At 30.0% G+C, this 20,852-nt stretch overlaps 1 protein-coding gene across 1 annotated transcript; it reads right to left on the reverse strand.

Moving 5' to 3' along the window:
- Positions 1 to 3,714: 3,714 nt before the first annotated feature.
- Positions 3,715 to 20,258, reverse strand: LOC143238916 (dynein axonemal assembly factor 4-like). The gene is given in 11 exon segments (XM_076479563.1): positions 3,715 to 5,177; positions 5,426 to 5,464; positions 5,467 to 5,530; positions 6,909 to 6,981; positions 9,360 to 9,440; positions 10,777 to 10,877; positions 12,042 to 12,171; positions 13,403 to 13,545; positions 14,368 to 14,501; positions 15,029 to 15,179; positions 20,109 to 20,258. Coding segments are annotated over 11 exon segments (1,167 nt in total). The 3' UTR covers positions 3,715 to 5,076.
- Between the last annotated feature and the right edge of the window lie 594 nt (positions 20,259 to 20,852).

Genomic DNA, 20,852 nt, shown 5'->3' on the forward strand with positions numbered 1-20,852 from the left:
AAAGTTTAAGGTTTACACATGCTTGTTATATTTGCATATTAGAGCATCCATGTATTAGGCATTTGAGAAGTTACTTTATTAAAAATTAATCCAGATATATATAATTGAATGAAATATCCTTATAACTCTAAGGTTAGACCTCTGATACATTTTGAACTTTTGTAAACAGGTTACTAAGAATAAATGTTCCCTGGAGGTGTCTAAAGTTATTTCTTTTAATTACATCTTCTAAACTCCAGTCAACAGTACATCAGAGAAATAAGGGAAAAAAAACTGTTAATATTACATGGAATTAAAATTTATAATCCATGGTTTGATTTTCTAGATATGCACTGTGAGTGTTTATTTAACATGAAGTTTTAGGTTGTCTGAAAACATAAAGGTTAAACACTGAGTAGAATTTTCTGTTTTTAATTTATAAAAGGTAATTATGTTTAAAGGAATAACCTCTCCTCTCCATTTAAACTAATAATGTGTATATTATGTTTTGTGAAGTACATGATGTACTTACGTTTTAGAAATATAAATAATCAGATTAAGCATACTTATTATGGAGAACACTATTTGTACTTTGTGTTTATCTGCAAAAAAATATTCATTAAAGTAAATCACTTTAAATAGAAATTAAATAAATGAAAAAGAGTACTGCTTACTTCTGCTGTTATTTACTGAAAATCTTCCACCCCCAAGGGCAAAGATAACATAAGATAATTCTTTTATTATTGTTATGAAGCTAACATAAACCCTGTGGTAGCTGAACAGAATCCAGCTGTGCTAAAGGCATTCTAGTGTTTTATACAATGATTCATAAAAGGCTTAATTATCAACAAAAGTTTTATTCTGGTTTCTCTGTTTTATAAATTCAGCTAAGACTAAAATAACTTAAAACTTTTTTTAACAACATGATATGGATAAATATTTCTGGAGGAATGTTAAATTTCTGTCCCATATTGACCACAGAATTTTCAACATCAGCCCAGCAGTGATATTTGAACACGTATTTGAGTGTGTCTAATTTTAACTGGTGCTCCTTTATCAATCCAAAACGTTAGTCAAAGTCTAGGGTATTTGAAAATAATAACCTGACTTATACTTGAAATAAGTTAGCCATTTTTTTATTCCAGTTACAAAGTATGAAGTATTTAGTTTCCATTAATCTACTTTCATGACCTAAAGTGTTACTACGCAAAAAGCCCTAACTCGGACAGTCTGGTCAGTCAGATAAATGCCAACTATTTTAAAATACTTATTTTGGAAGAATGACAAAAATTCCAAACTTCTTTGAAGCTGCCATTTAAGAATACAAAACGTGTGTGTCTGGGAAGTGGCTACTGAGCAGTGAGAAGAGTAAAGTAGGGGTGGATGGATACATGAAGACTGAAAGTTTGTAAGGAAAAAGCACATACAACCCACCCTGTTTTGTGTAATTTGGCTGTATAAACTACTGAAACGGCTGTACAGGGTAGTATAATTTTTCTCATTTCAAAACTTCTTATTTAAGAAAATGTTAAAGTACTACAAATTTGATTTTTTTTTTCTTTTCGTCATCAGCAATGATCATCATGGTGGTCCATGTGATATCATCTTTTCACATGCATCAATTAAGTAATGTCCTTGAATTAGCTTTTGCCTTTATTTTTCTTTTTTTTTTTTTTGCCATATGTTCAAATGTACCTGCAACAAAGTTGAAAGATTAGATGGCATGATACTTTTCACATAATGTTTTATAAATCAGCCACTAGGTGGAGTGTTAAATATTGTACATGGAGTGTGATACTACTTTTGAGATATCCTGAATGCATCTATGTATAGATATATTTGTATAATAAAGAAATGGGAGCAAATTTTTTTATTCTGAAGGTGGAATTAGGCCTAATATAAATGTTGCATTTTTTGTTTCTCATTATGCAATTGTGGTTGTTTTTGAAGGACTTTAAGAAAATACAAAATTATTCAACAGCCCACAAACAAATTTTCTTTCTAATGTTTTTTATAGTTGTTATTGACAATGACTATGTAAGGTTTTGTTTAGTTAATTAAGTGTGCATTTTATGTAGCACATTTTTGTAAAGTCTGTCGTCACAAAGAATTATGTAACCTTGACGACAGCATGGTGTTTTGTATTGGAAATAAAAAGGAAAGATTGGTATTTTGTGTTTCTTTATTAATGAGAAAATACATGCACCACAACTTGAATGATTCAAGATACTTCCAACTCTTAATAATATAGATTTTGCTACTTATTTTAATTAACTTTTAAAGTATACAAACAAGCTACTTGGTTAGTGAATAATACTTGCCCACAATAACAAGCTAATTGATATAAATGAGTTATGGATTCAAATCCTGCTTACTCTTATTTCTTATGAGTTATTTTTAACATAACAGATGTATGCCATCCAGGAAACATTATTGCATAAGCCTAACAATGCAGAAACACATCAGGGCCTAAAAACTAGTTTTTACTCTAAATTAGAAGATGCATATTTGTCATGTTTAATAACTTATAATTTCAAACAGAGTGCCATTAGTTTTAATGTGAATATGTATCTCTGCATCTTTAAACTAGTTATTATAGCAGTGACATAATTTTGATCAGTGTACTAAAACCATTCTTCAAAGTTTGTAGCCTTCTACCTGTGGTTGTTTAGGGTTACATATTACAAATAAAACTTGTGCTTGGGTTCCATAATTAAAGATATGGCCACTACCTATAAAAACAAATCATAATGCACACAATTCCTTTACTTATGTGAAGAGCAAAGTTCATGAACAGTGAATAATGTATAATTACATAATATTCATAAATCACAGCTTTAAGCTGGTTTACAATGTCTAAAGAATGTCATAATTATTAACCCTTAAACATCAGGAACGTTGTAAGTAACTATCAGTTGATGATGGCTGCCTTTTAAGGGTTAGCACATTTAATATGCTTGTTTTTAACAAGGTAAATATAATTCAGTGTGTTCTATACCTTAAGGTGTACTAGATGTTTAAAATATTGCAGGCAATAACATAGACATTTACATGTGTTTTATAACATTTTAATATGCAGGATGAAATCTTAAGATATATGGAGAGTTACTAAAGTTTACCACTATCACTAACAATTTAGGTAAAAAACATTTAACCCATGTTTTGGTAATTATATAGTTTGTCGTCAAATACGGTGAAAAAGAAAAAAACGTAAGATTTGTGTTTGTATAACAACTAATGGCCCCTGCTGTGATTTATTGCTTTTGATAAGAAGATTACTACTCCAGTGAATACAGGGTACAGTAGTAAATCCATAAAAGAAAGCATAATAGTTGAAAGATTACAATGAGTAATTTGAAACTTTGTCCTTATTACTGTGGTCAGTGCAGGTGTAAAAATGGTATTACTTCAAATTTTACTACTTTAAATTAAGTTTCTTGTTATCATATTTTATTATATGCAGCACAAAACTCACTTTACACTCAGACTAGCAGTAAAGTTACAGAAATTCACATACAAATCTTTAATATAAATATTTATTTAAATCTGTGTTTTGTAAATGACAAACTAACGTTTACTAAACACTTGTCCAAATTCTTGAAGATACACTAGAAATTTAGAGATGTATACATATTTACCTGAATACAGACTTGCTCAAACTTGACTGATTTCATACTTACAGAGTTATGCCAGTGTTATACAAATGTTTTGTTAGAAAATTGTCTCATCTAATGATTGACCAACAAACAGAACTATTTATTCAATATTGTACTTTTCTTTAAAGCTGATACACAGATAACATATACAGTGCTTCAACAGAATAAAAGTGAAAATAAATTATGCTGTTATATATTGTCATCCCAAATATACAGATGTTACCTTTATAACTGATAAAGTCATAATTTTAATTATTAAATGTTGAACATTTTTGCTCTCCATAAAATGACTTAGTAGAGAAAGCAGTATGCCATATTTAGGAATTACTTAATATAATATAATAAACACTTCAAACAAAGTAACAATATCAAAATATTGGTTATCTAAGATGGAAGATAGAAAAGCAAGTGTATTAATTTTGTTAAAACGAGATTACACGCACATAGTTTTTAATGACTAGAAAATGATTTTTTGCCTTCAATTCTTTGAAATTAATTACCAATATTAATTATTTTATGCAATGTTACTTGTAAGCCTAAAAACTTTAATTATCTTTTACATATTTGTTTAAACTGGTATTCTTACTATAATCTTATTAATAAAGTTTGGGTAAGGTCAATAAGCACTTCCATGTAGTATTTCATCTAGTTACTTATTACACTAATTAAACACCAAAAATATCCCTATCTTAACAAATTTTGAAGATAATTAAGAATTTGCTAATCATATATGGTAATAAGGTTGATCTTGTATTCTTTAACTAAGCAATTTCAATCACTTTTATTATTTTACAAAAATCGGGTATGTTAGTGCATTTTTCTGTTAAATTGTTGGTAAAGAAAATAATTTGTTATGCACTGAAATTGCCTTTTTTCTTATGTCCAATACCACCTCAAATTAGTGCTTTTGTGTATTAATACATAAACATTTATAGACACCAAACTCTAAATAAAAATTAAAACATAGTATCTTTTAATCATTATGAGTAATGAGGTCAACATAAAAATAATTTTGTCAGTTAGTTCTAAATAACTTTTTTTACGGTTAAAAAAAGCTTAAAATGCATTTTTAAATAAACATTTCCTAATAATAAAATGCTTATAATTACTTTCAGAAAACACTGCAAAAGAAAAATTAACACTAAATTATGTTTCCTGAAATTGGTACTTTAAATTATTTACAATATTTGTGGAAGAAATATGATTACTTAAGTTGCAAAATATGTTGACTTATTTCTCATAAATTCCTAAAATTTTATTTCTTGAGAACTATATGATTTGAATGTCTGTATTTTAAAATATGTCAAATTTGAGATTAAGCTCTTATGTGGAGATTGTCACCTATAACGAAAAGTTTTACTACTGGTATCTTTTATCTGTTCCTTAAAATAATAACAATTCATTGTAGACCTTTACTTTCGTCTCGCACATACCTTTATCATCAAATCAAACCCTGCACCTGGTGTCTAATTTTTTCTGTGTCTAAACGAAGTTCCTCGTTAGTTGGGCTAATTCTATTAGCTGCTTCATAATCTTGAAGTGCTAAGTTATAACATATAAAACACACCTCTTTTTATAATTGGGCAATATGTACAGCTTAAATTTATGTTATTAGCAGTGTATTTTCTATAACAACAACAAAAAAAAAACACGTTATTCACAATCTAATATTGTTGTGATTAGTCTTAAAATACTGTCACATTTGTTGAAACATAATGATAGGTCACAGAAATTTTTATGAGGTTTTAAAATAGTACATTCTCTTGAAAAAATCATAATGTTTATGGTACCTTCAACGTATAATTCCAAGTTACAGAAGGCAGTCCCCGTCGGACATGGCAGTGGAGCCGAGCTAATGCATTATCTTCTACAGGAGGGGTCAACAGATCTAAAGCCTGCAAAAATAACTGATTAATGACTAACTGCAATAACCTAGTTGTTATGTGATAGACAGTGCACACAAATGACACAAGTATGAAATTGTAAATGTGTATATCAGATACATACTAGGTAACAGTTAAATACAGATATAAATATTCCAGTTAAGGTGACATATGTGAATTAAAGAAACATCTCATTGAAAATTTACAATTATTTCTAAAATTATTAGCTACCATAAATTAATGCAATTTTGCTTCATAATTAGGAATTTAACTACTCCTTTAGATGCAATAGGAACCTATAGGTTTTAATTTGTGTTTTATTTATTGTTTTGTGATTTTGCAGGTAATTGTTATACAACTTCTCATTAAAATGAAATTACTCATATAGTTTTTCAGGGTTAAAAAATACTCTCATTACAGTTTCAGCTGCTGATTCTTTAAAATTAAAATTAATTACCAATATTTTTTATTTTATGCAATAATTTACTTGTGTGGATAAAAACTTCCATTATTTTTACATACACGTTTCAACTAATGTTTATAGTATAACTTTATTGTTTCAACTAATGTTTATAGTATAACTTTATTGGAAGAGACTGATGTTTATAGTATAACTTTATTGTTTCAACTGATGTTTATAGTATAACTATTGTTTCAACTAATGTTTATAGTATAACTTTATTGTTTCAACTGATGTTTATAGTATAACTTTATTGTTTCAACTAATGTTTATAGTATAACTTTATTGTTTCAACTAATGTTTATAGTATAACTTTATTGTTTCAACTGATGTTTATAGCATAACTTTATTGTTTCAACTAATGTTTATAGTATAACTTTATTGTTTCAACTAATGTTTATAGTATAACTTTATTGTTTCAACTAATGTTTATAGTATAACTTTATTGTTTCAACTGATGTTTATAGTATAACTTTATTGTTTCAACTGATGTTTATAGTATAACTTTATTGTTTCAACTGATGTTTATAGTATAACTTTATTGTTTCAACTGATGTTTATAGTATAACTTTATTGTTTCAACTGATGTTTATAGTATAACTTTATTGTTTCAACTGATGTTTATAGTATAACTTTATTGTTTCAACTGATGTTTATAGTATAACTTTATTGAAAGAGACTGAATGAAATGTGATTGTCCAAATTATGAAATATGTTAATTTATTTCTCATAAATTACATTTTGATAATTTATGGTTAGCCAAGAAACTAGAATAAAGTGACAAGCAAACAGAAAGAAACTGCAATTATCTTAATATAGTAGATATTAATCTTTGGAGTTATTTTTTCTGACTAGTTTTAGTAATTAAAATTTTATTCATGCTCAAATCTGATGTGTAGCGACCATTAGACCAAAAAAAAGAAATCTTACCTTTGAACTATCTTCTATAGCTTTATGAAGATTTCTTAGCTGAAGGTGACAAGCTGCCCGATTTGAATACAAACTGGTAAATGATAGTGACAAACGTGTTAAAAAGAAAAATGTGTGTGTGTGTGTATAGATATACACATGTATGAAATGTAACTGTAGCTTAGAGAAATAGTCTGAAGTTAATAAACGATTTGTTTGCTTCTATGAATGAAGAAATATTTTATTATTTGGAAAGTAATATTAAAAATATATAAATGTTTCACATTTCTCTAGTAAATTATTTTTACATATATTTAGTTAGTATCTCATAAATATACCTCTCTATGCCTGAAACTTCCTTTAATGAAGTTGATTGGAACTTAGAGAATTAATTCCATTACAGACATAGATAACATTTTAATATAATACAGTTACTTAAAAATATTACTTCTTATTATCCCTTGCATAACAGATACCCTCTTTAAATCCCTTTCTATGCACGTCAGTAAGTTACATTCAAATATAACTAAACAACTTCATTCCCACTGTATTTCAATGGAATGAACATTATAATGTACCTTATAATTCAGTTTTATGTTATCTAAGTTTCAGTTCCATTAGTTTAAGAGAAACCTTTAAACAAATAATTAATCTTCAGTTTTATTGTCATGGGACCTATAAGTTATAAAAAATATCAACTTTCACACTTGCAATCTTGAATTAGATAACCCCAGTCCTGGAGAATTATGTCTAGACAATAAGTACATTTATTTGCTCAATTAACACATATGTTTCAAAGTTTTTGGCTGAGTTCTGTTGAAACGAGATATACGTTTTTTCAACCCATGATAGGTACCACACCCACCTTCTGTACTATATCTTGAGCTTAATGAGTTATATGTAGTTACATAATATCTGCATATAGTTGTTAGAAAGAATCCATTTTACACAATAATCCGACAACAGTTATTTTGAAATTGGTGCTCGGTTTTCCTCACTGAGTAGATGTACCTGCCAGTATTGTTGACTGTTTTATCCATGTTAGCATTATAGTTTTTATTTGTAGCTAAGTACTTTATAGTTAGACAGAACAGTTAAACTGTTTTAGATTTTACTTATATATCTTAGTTAAATATATATTATTTATGGTTTAAAATGCAAAAACGAAAAGTTTAAATAGTTTTTTAATTTATCTCAAAGAATTTCCAAGTTCTCAAAGCTTAAGATTTCATGTGAGTGTAAGATAACCTTGCCAAAGGCTTGCACATTTCTGCTAAAGATACTGTAATGTATCCAAAGGGCACCATTTACTTATGTCAAGAAAAATAGTGAATAGTAAAGGACAGGAAGGAAAAATAAAACATTAAAAAATAAGTCTATGTGAAAAGGAAAAGTCCTGAAATTATGAATATAACCAAAAGAGAATCTCTAAAGATATGTAAACAAAAATTAAAAGCTACGTACATTTTTCTATTTCTTAATTTTAAACTTTCCATTGCACCTTATATGTTGGTATTTCCCCTGGTTAAGTTTCTGTAAACTTCAGGAGACTTTTGCAAAATAGTGTAATACAACCACAAACATTTATATGTTAAGAACATAGGTATTATAATATCCTACATTTTAATAGCCTAAAACTGGCCATGATAAGGTTTGGATGACAATAAATCCCAAATTTTAGGGACAGCTTCAAGATGAGAAATCTTGTCTCTGGGAAAAAAATATCACTGATAAGTGTCTCTAGTTTAAAAAAAAATCACCCCAAAATACATTTACATTTCATTTCTTGTATCATGAAATCTGCATCAAATTTACATTAAGAATAAAAATTCAGCCACTTTTTGTTATTATTATTAGATTAGGTATAAAATTTTTTCATGACAAAATTAGCTCAGTTGTCACAACTATAACCTCAAACGTGTTATACGACCCTGCACCATCCTCTAATTTTTTGTAACATGATGTAGTGCTACTAAATATGAGATTCACTGTGTAACTGAGTTAACTGTTACTAAAATGTCACTATCAATATGGTTTACATCTGGATATATGGTAAGTAAAATTATGAATATCCCTGCAGTGTAGTGACATTAGATAAAGTATGATATAAAAACATGTGCTATCAAACAAGTGAGTCAAAATTTTTAGTGTCAGCATCACAGATTTTTGGTAAATGTTTCTTCAGAGGTAATAAGGATTTTGAGAAACTTCAGACAAACAAAAATTCACACTTTTTTTTCAATGTTAATGAATGAGAAATAAACTTTTGAGAAATAGATCAGATTTGTTATCTTCAAATACAAACTTTAAACAATATACTGCATTTAGAAAAACACAATGCCTAACATTACTATGGTAATACTTTATCTAGTCTACAGATAACGGTGAAACTATACCTGAGAATTGTACCTCTTTCTTCAAGTTCTTTGTTAATAGAATTAATAACAGAATTTAATATAAAATAGCACTTACCTTGGTAAGTTTGGACACATCTTTAGAGCTAAACTGTAAGCATTAATTGCTCCATGGAAATCACCATTGGAATAAAAGTTGCTACAAAAACAAAGATATGAACAGTCTGTATGAATTTTTATAAATAATTTAAGAAAAACTAAGTAAATATTATGGAGTTCCATATAATAGTAGGGTCCTGAATAATAATAATAACACATGGTATAATAAATGATTTGTTTGCTTGTACGAACAAAGAAGATACAGTTGATTATTTGGAAAGTAATATTAAAAATATATCAATGTTTCACATTTTTCTAGTAAATTATTTTTAAACATATTTAGTTAGTATCTCATAAACATACCTGTCTATATATACCTCTCTATACCTGAAATCCTCTTAAATGAAACTTATTGGCACTTAGGGAATTAATTCCATTATAGAGTAAGATAACATTTTAATGTAATGCAGTTACTTAAAAATATTACTTCTCATTAACCCTTGCTTTATTTTATATTCTTCTGTTTGTGGTACTGGTTGTGGCAGTAATGATACGATCACATTTATTTGTATAAAGTAAAGGAAACGGAAGTGACACTTATCCTTAAATAACTTTATTTGGAGCATTTCTGACTAAAGTTGAATCTTCACTAATAATAATTATAAACATGTTATAACATTAATTTTATCAACTATCTGAGAAAACTAGCTAGTTACAGATTGATAACCTGCCAATTTCCCTTACATTCAATGGAAATGCTTCTACTTTGAGTTTGAAACAGGCCAAAGCCAATACACTGCTTTAAAAGGCTCTTCACAAGTCACAGAGTGCCATAATTAGACGGCCTAGCCTGCACTTTCTTTGCTTGCAGTGACTAATGTGAGCAATAGTCACTTGCAGATTTGCCAGGGAGGCAAAGTGGCCAAGATTTCTCTCAAGTAAGATTTCCCTGCTTTGTTAGCCAAAATTTAAAAACTATACAGTCCTGAAAAAGTATTATATCTAACAAAAGCCTGTATAATTATTCAGAACTCTACAGTAATACAATACACAGTTTACAAGGTTTTTATTTCATCATTAATTTTCTAACAGACCGTGTTTGTAATTAAATAATTGTGTTTTAAACAGTAGACATATTATTTAGGGACTATTAGTAACATTTTCAAAGGTAAAACAAGTTTGGTCATTCTCTGAATAATGCATGTAAATAACAGTAGACCCAGAAATTTAAATCAATAATTATGTAGAAAAAAAAGTTTCTGAAGCTTTCAGTTTGAGGTCTCAAAAAACAGATATGGATTATACATTATAATTTTAGTTAAATACAAATACAATTTACAGTTTCATAACACCTAACTTAAAAAAACCTAGGCAGATTTCCCAGTAGTTGCTAAACAGGAACATAATGTACTAAATTTGCATCTTTCTACACTCACTCTCCTTTCTCCTTAAGCCACTGTGGGTTTCTCTCCTCTGGTGACAAGTCTGCACATTCAATCTCTATCGCCTGACGAGCAGCAGCCTGTTTCTGTAACCACTATTTTAATTAATTAAAAAAAAAACAATAAGTGAAATGTCCCACTCATATAAATAACAACAAAGTTTTTATATTTACTGCTCACAATAAGTTGTCGTATAACTTGAACTAACTGGTTTCAATTCTCATTAAAATGTCCCCAGTTGATGACATCTAAAAATGTCAATTAGTATTCTTTAAGGTTTTTGTCACTTTAGAGAAATAAATCCCAGGTGCAAGTGGAACCTCATCATAATGAAGTGTTAATTGTCATAAAAGAATTATTTTTATATCTTCATTTTTCGATAAACATTGTAACCTATACTGGTCTCAAACATGAAAACAGGATTTAACCTGTGACACTTGATACTCTTATCATGGTATCAAAATCTTAAATGAAATGCATGCATGCAAACATACACAAGTCCTTATTCTGTATTTTACTATACAGTCTAACAAGATGTGAACTCAACACCTTTGTTGCTTTTTTCAGAACTTAACTTCTACAATAAAATGTTGTCAGCAAATCTGAAGAGACTTTCATCAAAGGAAAACAAAGAAAACATTACATTCAACAGTGAGTATGAACTAAGCTTATCACATGCCTGGATCATTTACTTCTACACCATTTCCACCCATACTTTTATACTAATTATGGTAATAAAAATATTCTTCCATAGATGATAAAGTAATACATCAACATCTGTACTGAGGCTTTCCAATATGTCCACACATGCAAAGACTCAGCCATATTACTATTTAAATGATATCTCAATTGATTCATTAAAAGTAATACCAAAAGTACTTTTCAGGTTTTATTGACTCTGTTTGTCTTTTTGATTATAACTTTATTTGTTGCTTTCCTACTCTGTCATTGACCATGTGTGTGGAGGATAATTAAAGCAAAATGAGTTATATTAGACTCAGCTCGGAGTACATTTAGTAAGTTATTTTTTTCATTTTATTACACTTAACTCAGTTAAATTGGTTAAAGTGTTAGTATTTTGACTCTCTATTGCAAAACTTTGTTATTCATCTAATTCATTTTTTATCTTCTTGAAAAACACTGTTTTCGTTTTAGTTGTACCACATGCACCATCCTGCTACACGACTCTAATGTTACTCAGTAAAATAAGTTTTAGAAAATTATCTTGAGTCGTTTCAGTTACAAAACTCATGACTTACTTCTTGTTCTTCAGCATGCTTAGACTCTCGAGCTGCAGATGGAAATTCTCGTTGTGTAAACGTCACCTTAATGTGGCCAGCATTACGAGGAGGAGGAAGTTTGGAACTCTCGGTCTTATTTTGGTTTGTGCTTTAAAGAGAGGACCAAATTATTTCGTAACAACCATCATTCAACTTTACACTGACATCCACAAGTTTTTTAGGTGAAATGCTACTCAGATTAATGTAAACACAGTTTGGTTATAACTGTACAACAAACTATTATTCCATTTGTCAATTAATTTGTGGCTATCACTGCTCTATCAATTTTACAGAGAAACTGGCAAAATTTAAGGCAGACACATGTAAAAACAAGTTTTAAAATACCAAAATATAAAGAATAAATTATGGCATCATTGTTCTGAAGAGCCAGAAATGACATCATCATTACTTTAACTTATAGCTATAACCAATTTCCAAAGCTCATAATGACAATATAGTACTTATGGATCACATTTCTTGGTGCGCTCAAGATCTAGGCACAGAGTACAGTCATATATGTACTCATAATATATCATAATTGACAGTGCTTCCAGAATTTATGATGAGATGTATAAGTAAATCATCATAGCAGTGGTATACAAGCACAATGTGTTTTCTCCCAACCACCCACCCACCCTCTTATTTAACATAGTTTTAGATACCTTCTGCAGATATTATCCATATAGCCTTAATACATGATGTTAGTTATTGGAAACCACTTTGTTGCTTTCACCCTAGTTACCTACTGATCTGGATTATTCAACTACTGTTGCATGCACTTTCTTATGGAAAATATTCCTGTACAGAGGAGCATACTATGTAGAAATAGACAGTGACCTTTCACACTGGCATATTAACTGTTACTTGGAGGATACAACCTTCATTAATTTGTGATGGGAATGACTAAAAGCACTTTCACCCTGAAAAGGATAACATTAATGCTTCATATATAATGCTATGACCATTCAGTTTGGAACAGATTTACAGCTGGTTTTATTCAGATCTAGACCCATAAAAAGCTCTCCAGTAAAGTTACCACAAAACACCCTTGTTTACCTTTGACAGTCTTTGAGTATTAAGTAATGACTGACCCACTTTGTTATAAAATAAGTCTAGTTTCTCAATCATGGGGTCAGAGAAATCATATTAAAGTCATCATGCATTTTATACTGAAACCTCCTGTTATTTTAAAGTTTCAACAAACAGATTTATTTTAAGGAAAACTCAATGCACCTGAGAATACCACACCATACTGCTATAAAATACCTGAGTTGAGCATTTGCACAAATCACTGCTTGTAAATGTTCTCATGACAATGTTTCAATCTTAATTTACTCTACCTTTTACTTTTGTTGAACTTCTGAATCACAGAGGAGGAAGAATAATTTTGAACTTCACTTTTCATTAGCTCGACAGTTTTTGTCATGTGAAGACGTTCCTTTTCTTTAAGCTCTTCTACACGTTTCCTCTCCAGTTCATCTAACTAGTTATAAGAAATCATTCTTCAAATTTTATGAATGACTAGAAGTAATAAAGTACTTAAATCAATCTCTTGTATCAAATTTTTAATTCTGTTGTTCAGTAACATTACAAAACGAGTAAATGCAAGTTTATGAAATAAATCCAAATTTTAATTACTAGATTTTTAATTAATAGAACCAGGAAACACAAATTTAGACTTAGGCAAAGTAGAAGCCATCTTCAGCTAAAACAATACAATTTTTTTAAAATTAAGTTATGAGCTTATGGAATGTGTTGCCTTTGAATGTTGTGGAGGCAGTAAATTTGAATGAGTTTAAAAGAAAGCTTGATAGATGTATGAATGGTAAGGGCTGGTTTTAGTTGTTTTTTTACTTAATAGTTTTGGTTTGGCTTAGAGGATTGAACAGCCAAGATGGACCAACAGGTCCCTTGTTGTCCCTAAACATTATGTGATATCTCACTAAATGTGACAGCCTGTAACGTACTTTGTAACATACATGTAACTAAATGTCAGGGTTGGAATTACAACTTCACTTATTTTCTACAATTCTTACATAAACCCATCAAAGTGAAAACCAACAATCTTAACTTACAAACAAAAAATAAATATATTTGATTTTAAAAGACTTAATTTGCCTGTTTTTAGAGAACTTAAAAAAATAAAAAAGGTTAACTTATTTAGATGTAGAACAAATGTAATTAAAGTAAAAAAATAAATTATCTTTAAAGTTCAAGTACACTTTTTTGTAATACTTGAACATATTCAAGAGAAAGTTTTAGATGATGTCTTATCAAGTTTAATCACACATAAAATATGACCGACCACCATTTGCTGTTGCAGAGAAAAATTTTCTCTCTCTCTTTTCTCAATGCACTTCTGTTTAGCATCTTCTAACGATTGTTGCTGATGTTCTTGTACAGCTTCTTGTCTTTCCTGCTGTCTAAATTCTTCATTCTCTATGGGAAATTCATTACATTTTTGAGTTTCCTGATGTAGGTAAACTAAAACACATTACACTCTGATTTTATTGTAATACATATAAAAAAATAACAAAGTTAATGTTCATTGGAGAAGTTATGTTGCCTTTCATGGAAATCTTTCAAGGCATTGGGGAATGTTCAAGAGCTATATTTAAGAAGGATAGGGAATTACTAACATGATAATTATTTGATAAACTTACATAGTTTGGGAATACTCAAAATTACCAAATGAACATTATAAATTAATTGCAGTTTTGTTTTGTAAAATAAATGTATATGATGTAAATTTTCAGTAGAAATACTCTTTAAAAAAAGTTTATAACCCATTATGACAAGCTTGTAAATTTTCATATATATAGATAAGAATGTATTTGAATCTGGTGAATTAAAAGAATTCAATTTTTTAAAGTTATTTCTAAAAATTCACTCAAAGTTGCAAGTGGTAATTCTTATACAAAATACTAAATCAAGCAACATTAGTTTCAATTATATACCATGCTTACCTGCCTCTGGATGTGACAGCTCTTCCCATATTGCATGGTCTTTCTTTTCAAGCCTAAACGTCACTCGTCCATCTCCAATTTGAGCTGAACTGTTTCCTGGATCCACTGAAGCTTTCAGAAATAATTCATACAGAAAAGGTGGATAGTTCACCTACGATTAATGCAATCAGAGTTAGATTACTATTATCCTAGTGGAAAATAGTGCAATAAGACAAATTTTTCTTGACTCCTAAATATTAAAGAAAAGCCTTTTCAACATTCCTTGCAAGCCTCTTATGGCTTATATACTAACAACAAACCACATTAGTAATTTATATTAAAAAACAGTTCTAAATATTTATTGCATACTGCAACAGCAATAGATCTTACTGAAAACTGATCAGATACATTAAAAGTTTACAGTGGTAAACATTTCCTTTGGTTAACTCAAAACAATCTGTTAAGAGTAGGAGGTGGTGTAAGTAATAGATACATGACTATATTATTGAAAATATTGTTGTTCTTTTTTTTACAGAAACGGTGAAGAAAATAGGGTATACTAGACAAATAGTGTAGGAATTACAACATTATAATGTGTAAAATGAGCTGCATCATAATGTGGAGTCATGTGCTAAGAATTTACACTATCATTGGTTATTGTCCAATGAATCAGAAAGTGTTATTTTAGTATGAAGCCTATAAATGTGCAAGTAATCTTACTATGTCCATTAGTAGTAGTGTAGTAGCAATGTAAGTCCAATCATGACTCTCAGGAGTGAAGTACCACATGACAAAATTGTAGAAAAAAAGTTTTAGCTGGTCAAGGATACTCCATCAGAAACATTTTATTCCATTTTACAGTAAGAGCTATATGCAAGGCTGAAGAAGGTGTATAAAAGTGGTCAATGTTGGAAACCAAAACTCTTCAAAAGTGATGTTAAATATCCCAGAGGTTTTGTACAAAACAGATAATGGTTGAGTGCAGATGTTGTCAATATCCTTGTTGTAAAAAGAGTTGAATGGTACCTAAAAAACAAGATACACATTAGTACAAAGTGGTCTCACTATACGAAGCTGCTTAAAACCAACCACTGAAAAAAGAGTTATATCAAAATGTTGAAATGTGCGTCAGACCACAAACGGTAGAATGACCAAAGCTGGAGACATGCTCTTTACAGATAATCCAAATCCAAACTGTTTGTCAACAAATAACAACAGTTTGTTTGACAGCAGAGAGAAAAGAACAACTCAAATGAAGCACTTTGGTGGTTTGATACAAGTCTGGAACTGCATATTAGCTAACAGAATTAGCAATCTTGACAAAATTAATGGCACCCTGACTGTTGACTGGTACATGCTAATTCTAATCCATCAAGCCATTCTATATCAGGTAGAGATACATTTTACAATAAGTGAAAGATCCTAAGCATATATGGGCATTTCCCACCCCACTCCCAGCACTCAGGCAATTTAAAAAGAAAACTGAATAAAGTATTAAAAATGCATTAGAAAATAATACTAGTTAAATATATATGACAAAATTAGGTGTACATAAATAAGCCCTAATCAGCCACCAGGTCACATTCAAACTTCAAGGAAATTGCCTGAATTGTTCAATGGCTTGTCTCCACCTGGAATAAATTCTGTGAATGGCCATGCAAACACACAATAAATGTAGTTAAATTATTTCTTGACATTACAAAATTCAACAAAACATTCAAAATAATGGCTTGATCTGCAAATTAAATTTGAACATGAACCTTCTTGATGATTATAAAGTCTTACAAAATTTGAGGACATTTGGAATAATATTTTATAGTCATACACTGATCAACTGAAAGCTTCTAGAAAACAAGATATAATGCTTTGTATAAAGCAAAGTGCTCCCACACAAGTGCACTACAGAACCTGTTTGATGTAATTTTGTATTATTTGTGATAATGTTGTGTATTATTAATATATTCACCATCTATACTCTATTTACTTCAACTTATTGTTTGTGATTCCTGTATAACTTATGTTTCTGTAGTTATTTACAATACTTTATATACAGTGGTTTTGTATAAAACACCTGTAAGCCCCTTTTGTGACAGAATATATTCAGTTTTGTTTCATTTCACTGTTATAAAACACATTTTTTGGAAACACAATGATACTAAAAAGCAAAAATTAACATACAAACACACAATTATTTGATCCTTACACACACACACTCATTCTTCAGAAATGTAAAAATTTAAAACCATCCTTTAATTTATAGCAAATTATCAGATTCCCTCTTAAATTACCATAAGTTACTGGCCTCCATTACTGTCAATATAGCAACTCATTCCATAAGTTAATCAATGTTAAAAAAAATAACACTTTCATAACTAAAACCTTGCTGTCTTATCCAAATCTGAAACTTCTGTGCTTTTGTTCTGTTATCTTCAGAATACAGCACAAAGAAATCAGAGGCCTTTATCTTATCATTCCTCCAGACAATCTTACCACTTTTTTTCTCAGAAGTACATTAGTTGAGAGATCTTAACCTGTCCCTGTAAGATAACCTTCCTTCCCAAGATAATTCCAGCAGGTCTTCTCTAAAATCTGTCCAATTTATCAATTACTAAATCTCCTTTTATGAAATGCCTTGTTGAATTAGCTATCCTATCAACTTATTAAATTCCAATCTTCCAAACTCTCTCACTACTAGGTAAGCTTAACTGATTCTATATTTAAAGAATATCCTTTGGGTTGCCCTAAATATCTAACTATTTAACTTACTTAAGTGGAATGCACCTTCTGCAAATAATGAACCCTTTCTTTGAAAACTGTACCACAGGTGTTGCCAGTTCTAAGCATATCCTTCATGTTGCATTTGAGTTAGATCCTTTTAAGTAATTCATTCCTGCTTCTGATTTGATGGAGCACTCTTCCATAGGGCTGGTACCATGTTGATTTCTAGCCCTAAACCTTTAAAGGGTCCACACAAATCCTCCTGTTGAATCACAAATGCTAATTCCTTATATATATTTGCAGGTTAACATTGAAACTAGTATCACAATTGTAGCCAGTTTGAGGTTGAACACATCATGGTTGAAATTATTTTGAAGCCTCACCATGTTATTATGGTCCATATTATCTTACTTTATCTTAAAAACAGCTCTACAACACAGTTTACATTGCAAAATGCTTTATCATAAGGCTTTCATGTTCAAGGCACACCCTGTTTCCCTGTAATCTTTTCATGAACCACCTAGTGTAAGGCTACAACACTGTTTCAGTATGTGTTTCAAAAGTCAAATCCCACAGAAATCCATAAATGCTGCATTCAGCACCTTCACAGGGATGTCTTTATATGTAATAACATGGATACCCATTTCATTCTCCAGCTGCTTGAGGTACGTGATGGCTTAACCAATATGCTGTGAAAGCAACTTTTGTATGTGTTTCTTTTCCAGATGAAGATTTTTTTCTGAGGTCAATGGCTTTTTACTACTGACCTTTATATTTGTATATTTTCACCTGATATAAAACACTGACTTTCTTACATTTTTAATATGATTTGTCATAAGTGCCTACATAGATGATCCTGGGTTCCCAAGTTCAGACATATTTCTTGGATTTTCAATGTTATAACATACAATGGATATTTCCATCTTGGAATTTCTAATTCCCCAACTGAGCATATCTCTATAGTTTGAGTGTATGACTATTTTGCATTGGAAAAAGCTGTTATGTACCTTTCCCAAACACAATCAATTTTCAGTGACATAACACTAATTATTAGTACCAAAGAATGTGAAAATATAATTCTGATACATTCCATTCCACCATGACTGTCAACTCTGAATGCCTGTAGAGCTGACTGGTTTGCTATTCAAAATTATTTTAATATTATGCATTCAACCCTTTATGACTACCTTATGTTACATAATAATGTGCAAAATTATTAAGAAGGGAAATTGTGATGTGCACATGCATTTTGACAAAGTAACAAGTTGATACAAACCAATTCATTTTTAAAACTTGCATGAATATTTAAACATAGCTTGTTCATCAATTTCCTATCATAACATGCAAACTTACTTATACCTATGTATACATATATATTTTTACATATACATATCTGTAAACATATCCAAGAAAGGTGCTTTGTGAATGGAAACAAACTGATGCCCAAAATCACAATAATGAAAAATGGTTAATGTTCTACTTACAATACTTTGGCCAGATACGTTTAACTATTGCAACATAATGAAGTCCCACAAAACAAAATGTTTTTTAAAAGTTTTGTTGTTGCTTACATATACTGACAAAACATTCATATTAAGTTACTAATAACCTCACTTTAGTACTAATGTGTTCCACTAAATTACGTTCATTTCTTTTTGTTGCATGAAACATTCTCACCCCTTTCAACCATGTGGGTGTTTCAATGTGACTGTCAATCCCACTGTTTGTTGGTAAGAGTGTAGCCCAAAAGTTACCACTAATGATTAGCTCTCTTCCTTCTAGTCTTTTACTACTAAATTAAGGACAGCTAGTCCAGATAGCCCTTGTGTAGCTTTGCACAAAATTCAAAACAAACCACTCTTCTGCCATAGCAAAAATGCCTGCTTTTTCATGGTGTATCAACACTGTATGGTAGCATAGAGATAAATATATTAGCAACACTCAAAATAGTTCTATAAAACAATTCTATGATGTTGGGAACTTAATGGATATAATGAATTTATACTTCAAATATCAAATTAATTCATGAACATTTAAGTTTGTTTTTTTTCAAATACTTGTTATTGCATAATTTTCTAATACTATTAAATTTTAATTTACACAAAGTTCTTCTTCCAAGTGATAATTCCCCTAACGCTAACAGACTCTATGTCAATAAATAATTATGCTCAGGTAAAGAATTTAAACATCATGTCAGGCCGTGTTGAGAAAGCGAAGTGTATGTTCCTGGTATATACTGATAACCCAAAAAACCTCGTTCGTGCCATGCTTGGAACTTTGTTTTACTGGAACCACAACACTGCACGTAGCAACATTAAAGTTATGGTATACCACAATAATATGTTGTTCTTAATCATGTATTTACGCATAAAATGATCCTTACTTTCAAATATCTGCTAGATGAAAACACATGTACGTTTTTTTTATTCACTCCCCTAAGTGGAACTAAAATTGCAACCGATGAAGTTGTTTCTGTCCACTGAATCTCTTTATCTGTAATTATTATCGGCATGTTTACCACGAAAATGTACATGTAATTAGTGCCCTCTAGTGATATTTGGAATACTAAAAGGAATAAATGTATTATTACTAACCAAACTATTAAATGAATGTATTAGTAAATATTACTCTTAAGAGCTCTCAATGTTACAGGTACATAAATAACCCAAAATTCACGGAATTCTAAGTTATTACACAATAAAAACTTTTTTAAATCAGTGCTTTATAAAATATTCTGGTGATCACTACAAAAGGTTAAGAATAACAAAAATAATAATAATAATAAATCTCCCCCCAGTGGCATAACGGCATATTTGTGAACTCATGCTGCTAGAAACAGGGATCCCTGAGCAGAGCATAAATAGCCCACTGTGTAGCTTTGTGTTTAATTCTAAACAAACAAAGAAACAAGAATTAATAAGTGTTTTTAGTCAAATTAGTCGCTAGGTGCTTACAGGATTCGAAGATCGGGCCGTTGGCGCATACATTTTGGGCATTTCAGTGTCATATGAATCATAGATTTATATTCTGATTTTTCAAGACATCGACTGGAGATTCAGGACACAAATTCCGTGTACCATTGCCTAATGAAGCCGCTGAGAGAAATTTTTAAAGCCTTATGCACCCG

This window comes from Tachypleus tridentatus, chromosome 13 (assembly GCF_004210375.1).
Source record: "Tachypleus tridentatus isolate NWPU-2018 chromosome 13, ASM421037v1, whole genome shotgun sequence".
Classification (NCBI taxonomy): Eukaryota; Metazoa; Arthropoda; class Merostomata; order Xiphosura; family Limulidae; genus Tachypleus; species Tachypleus tridentatus.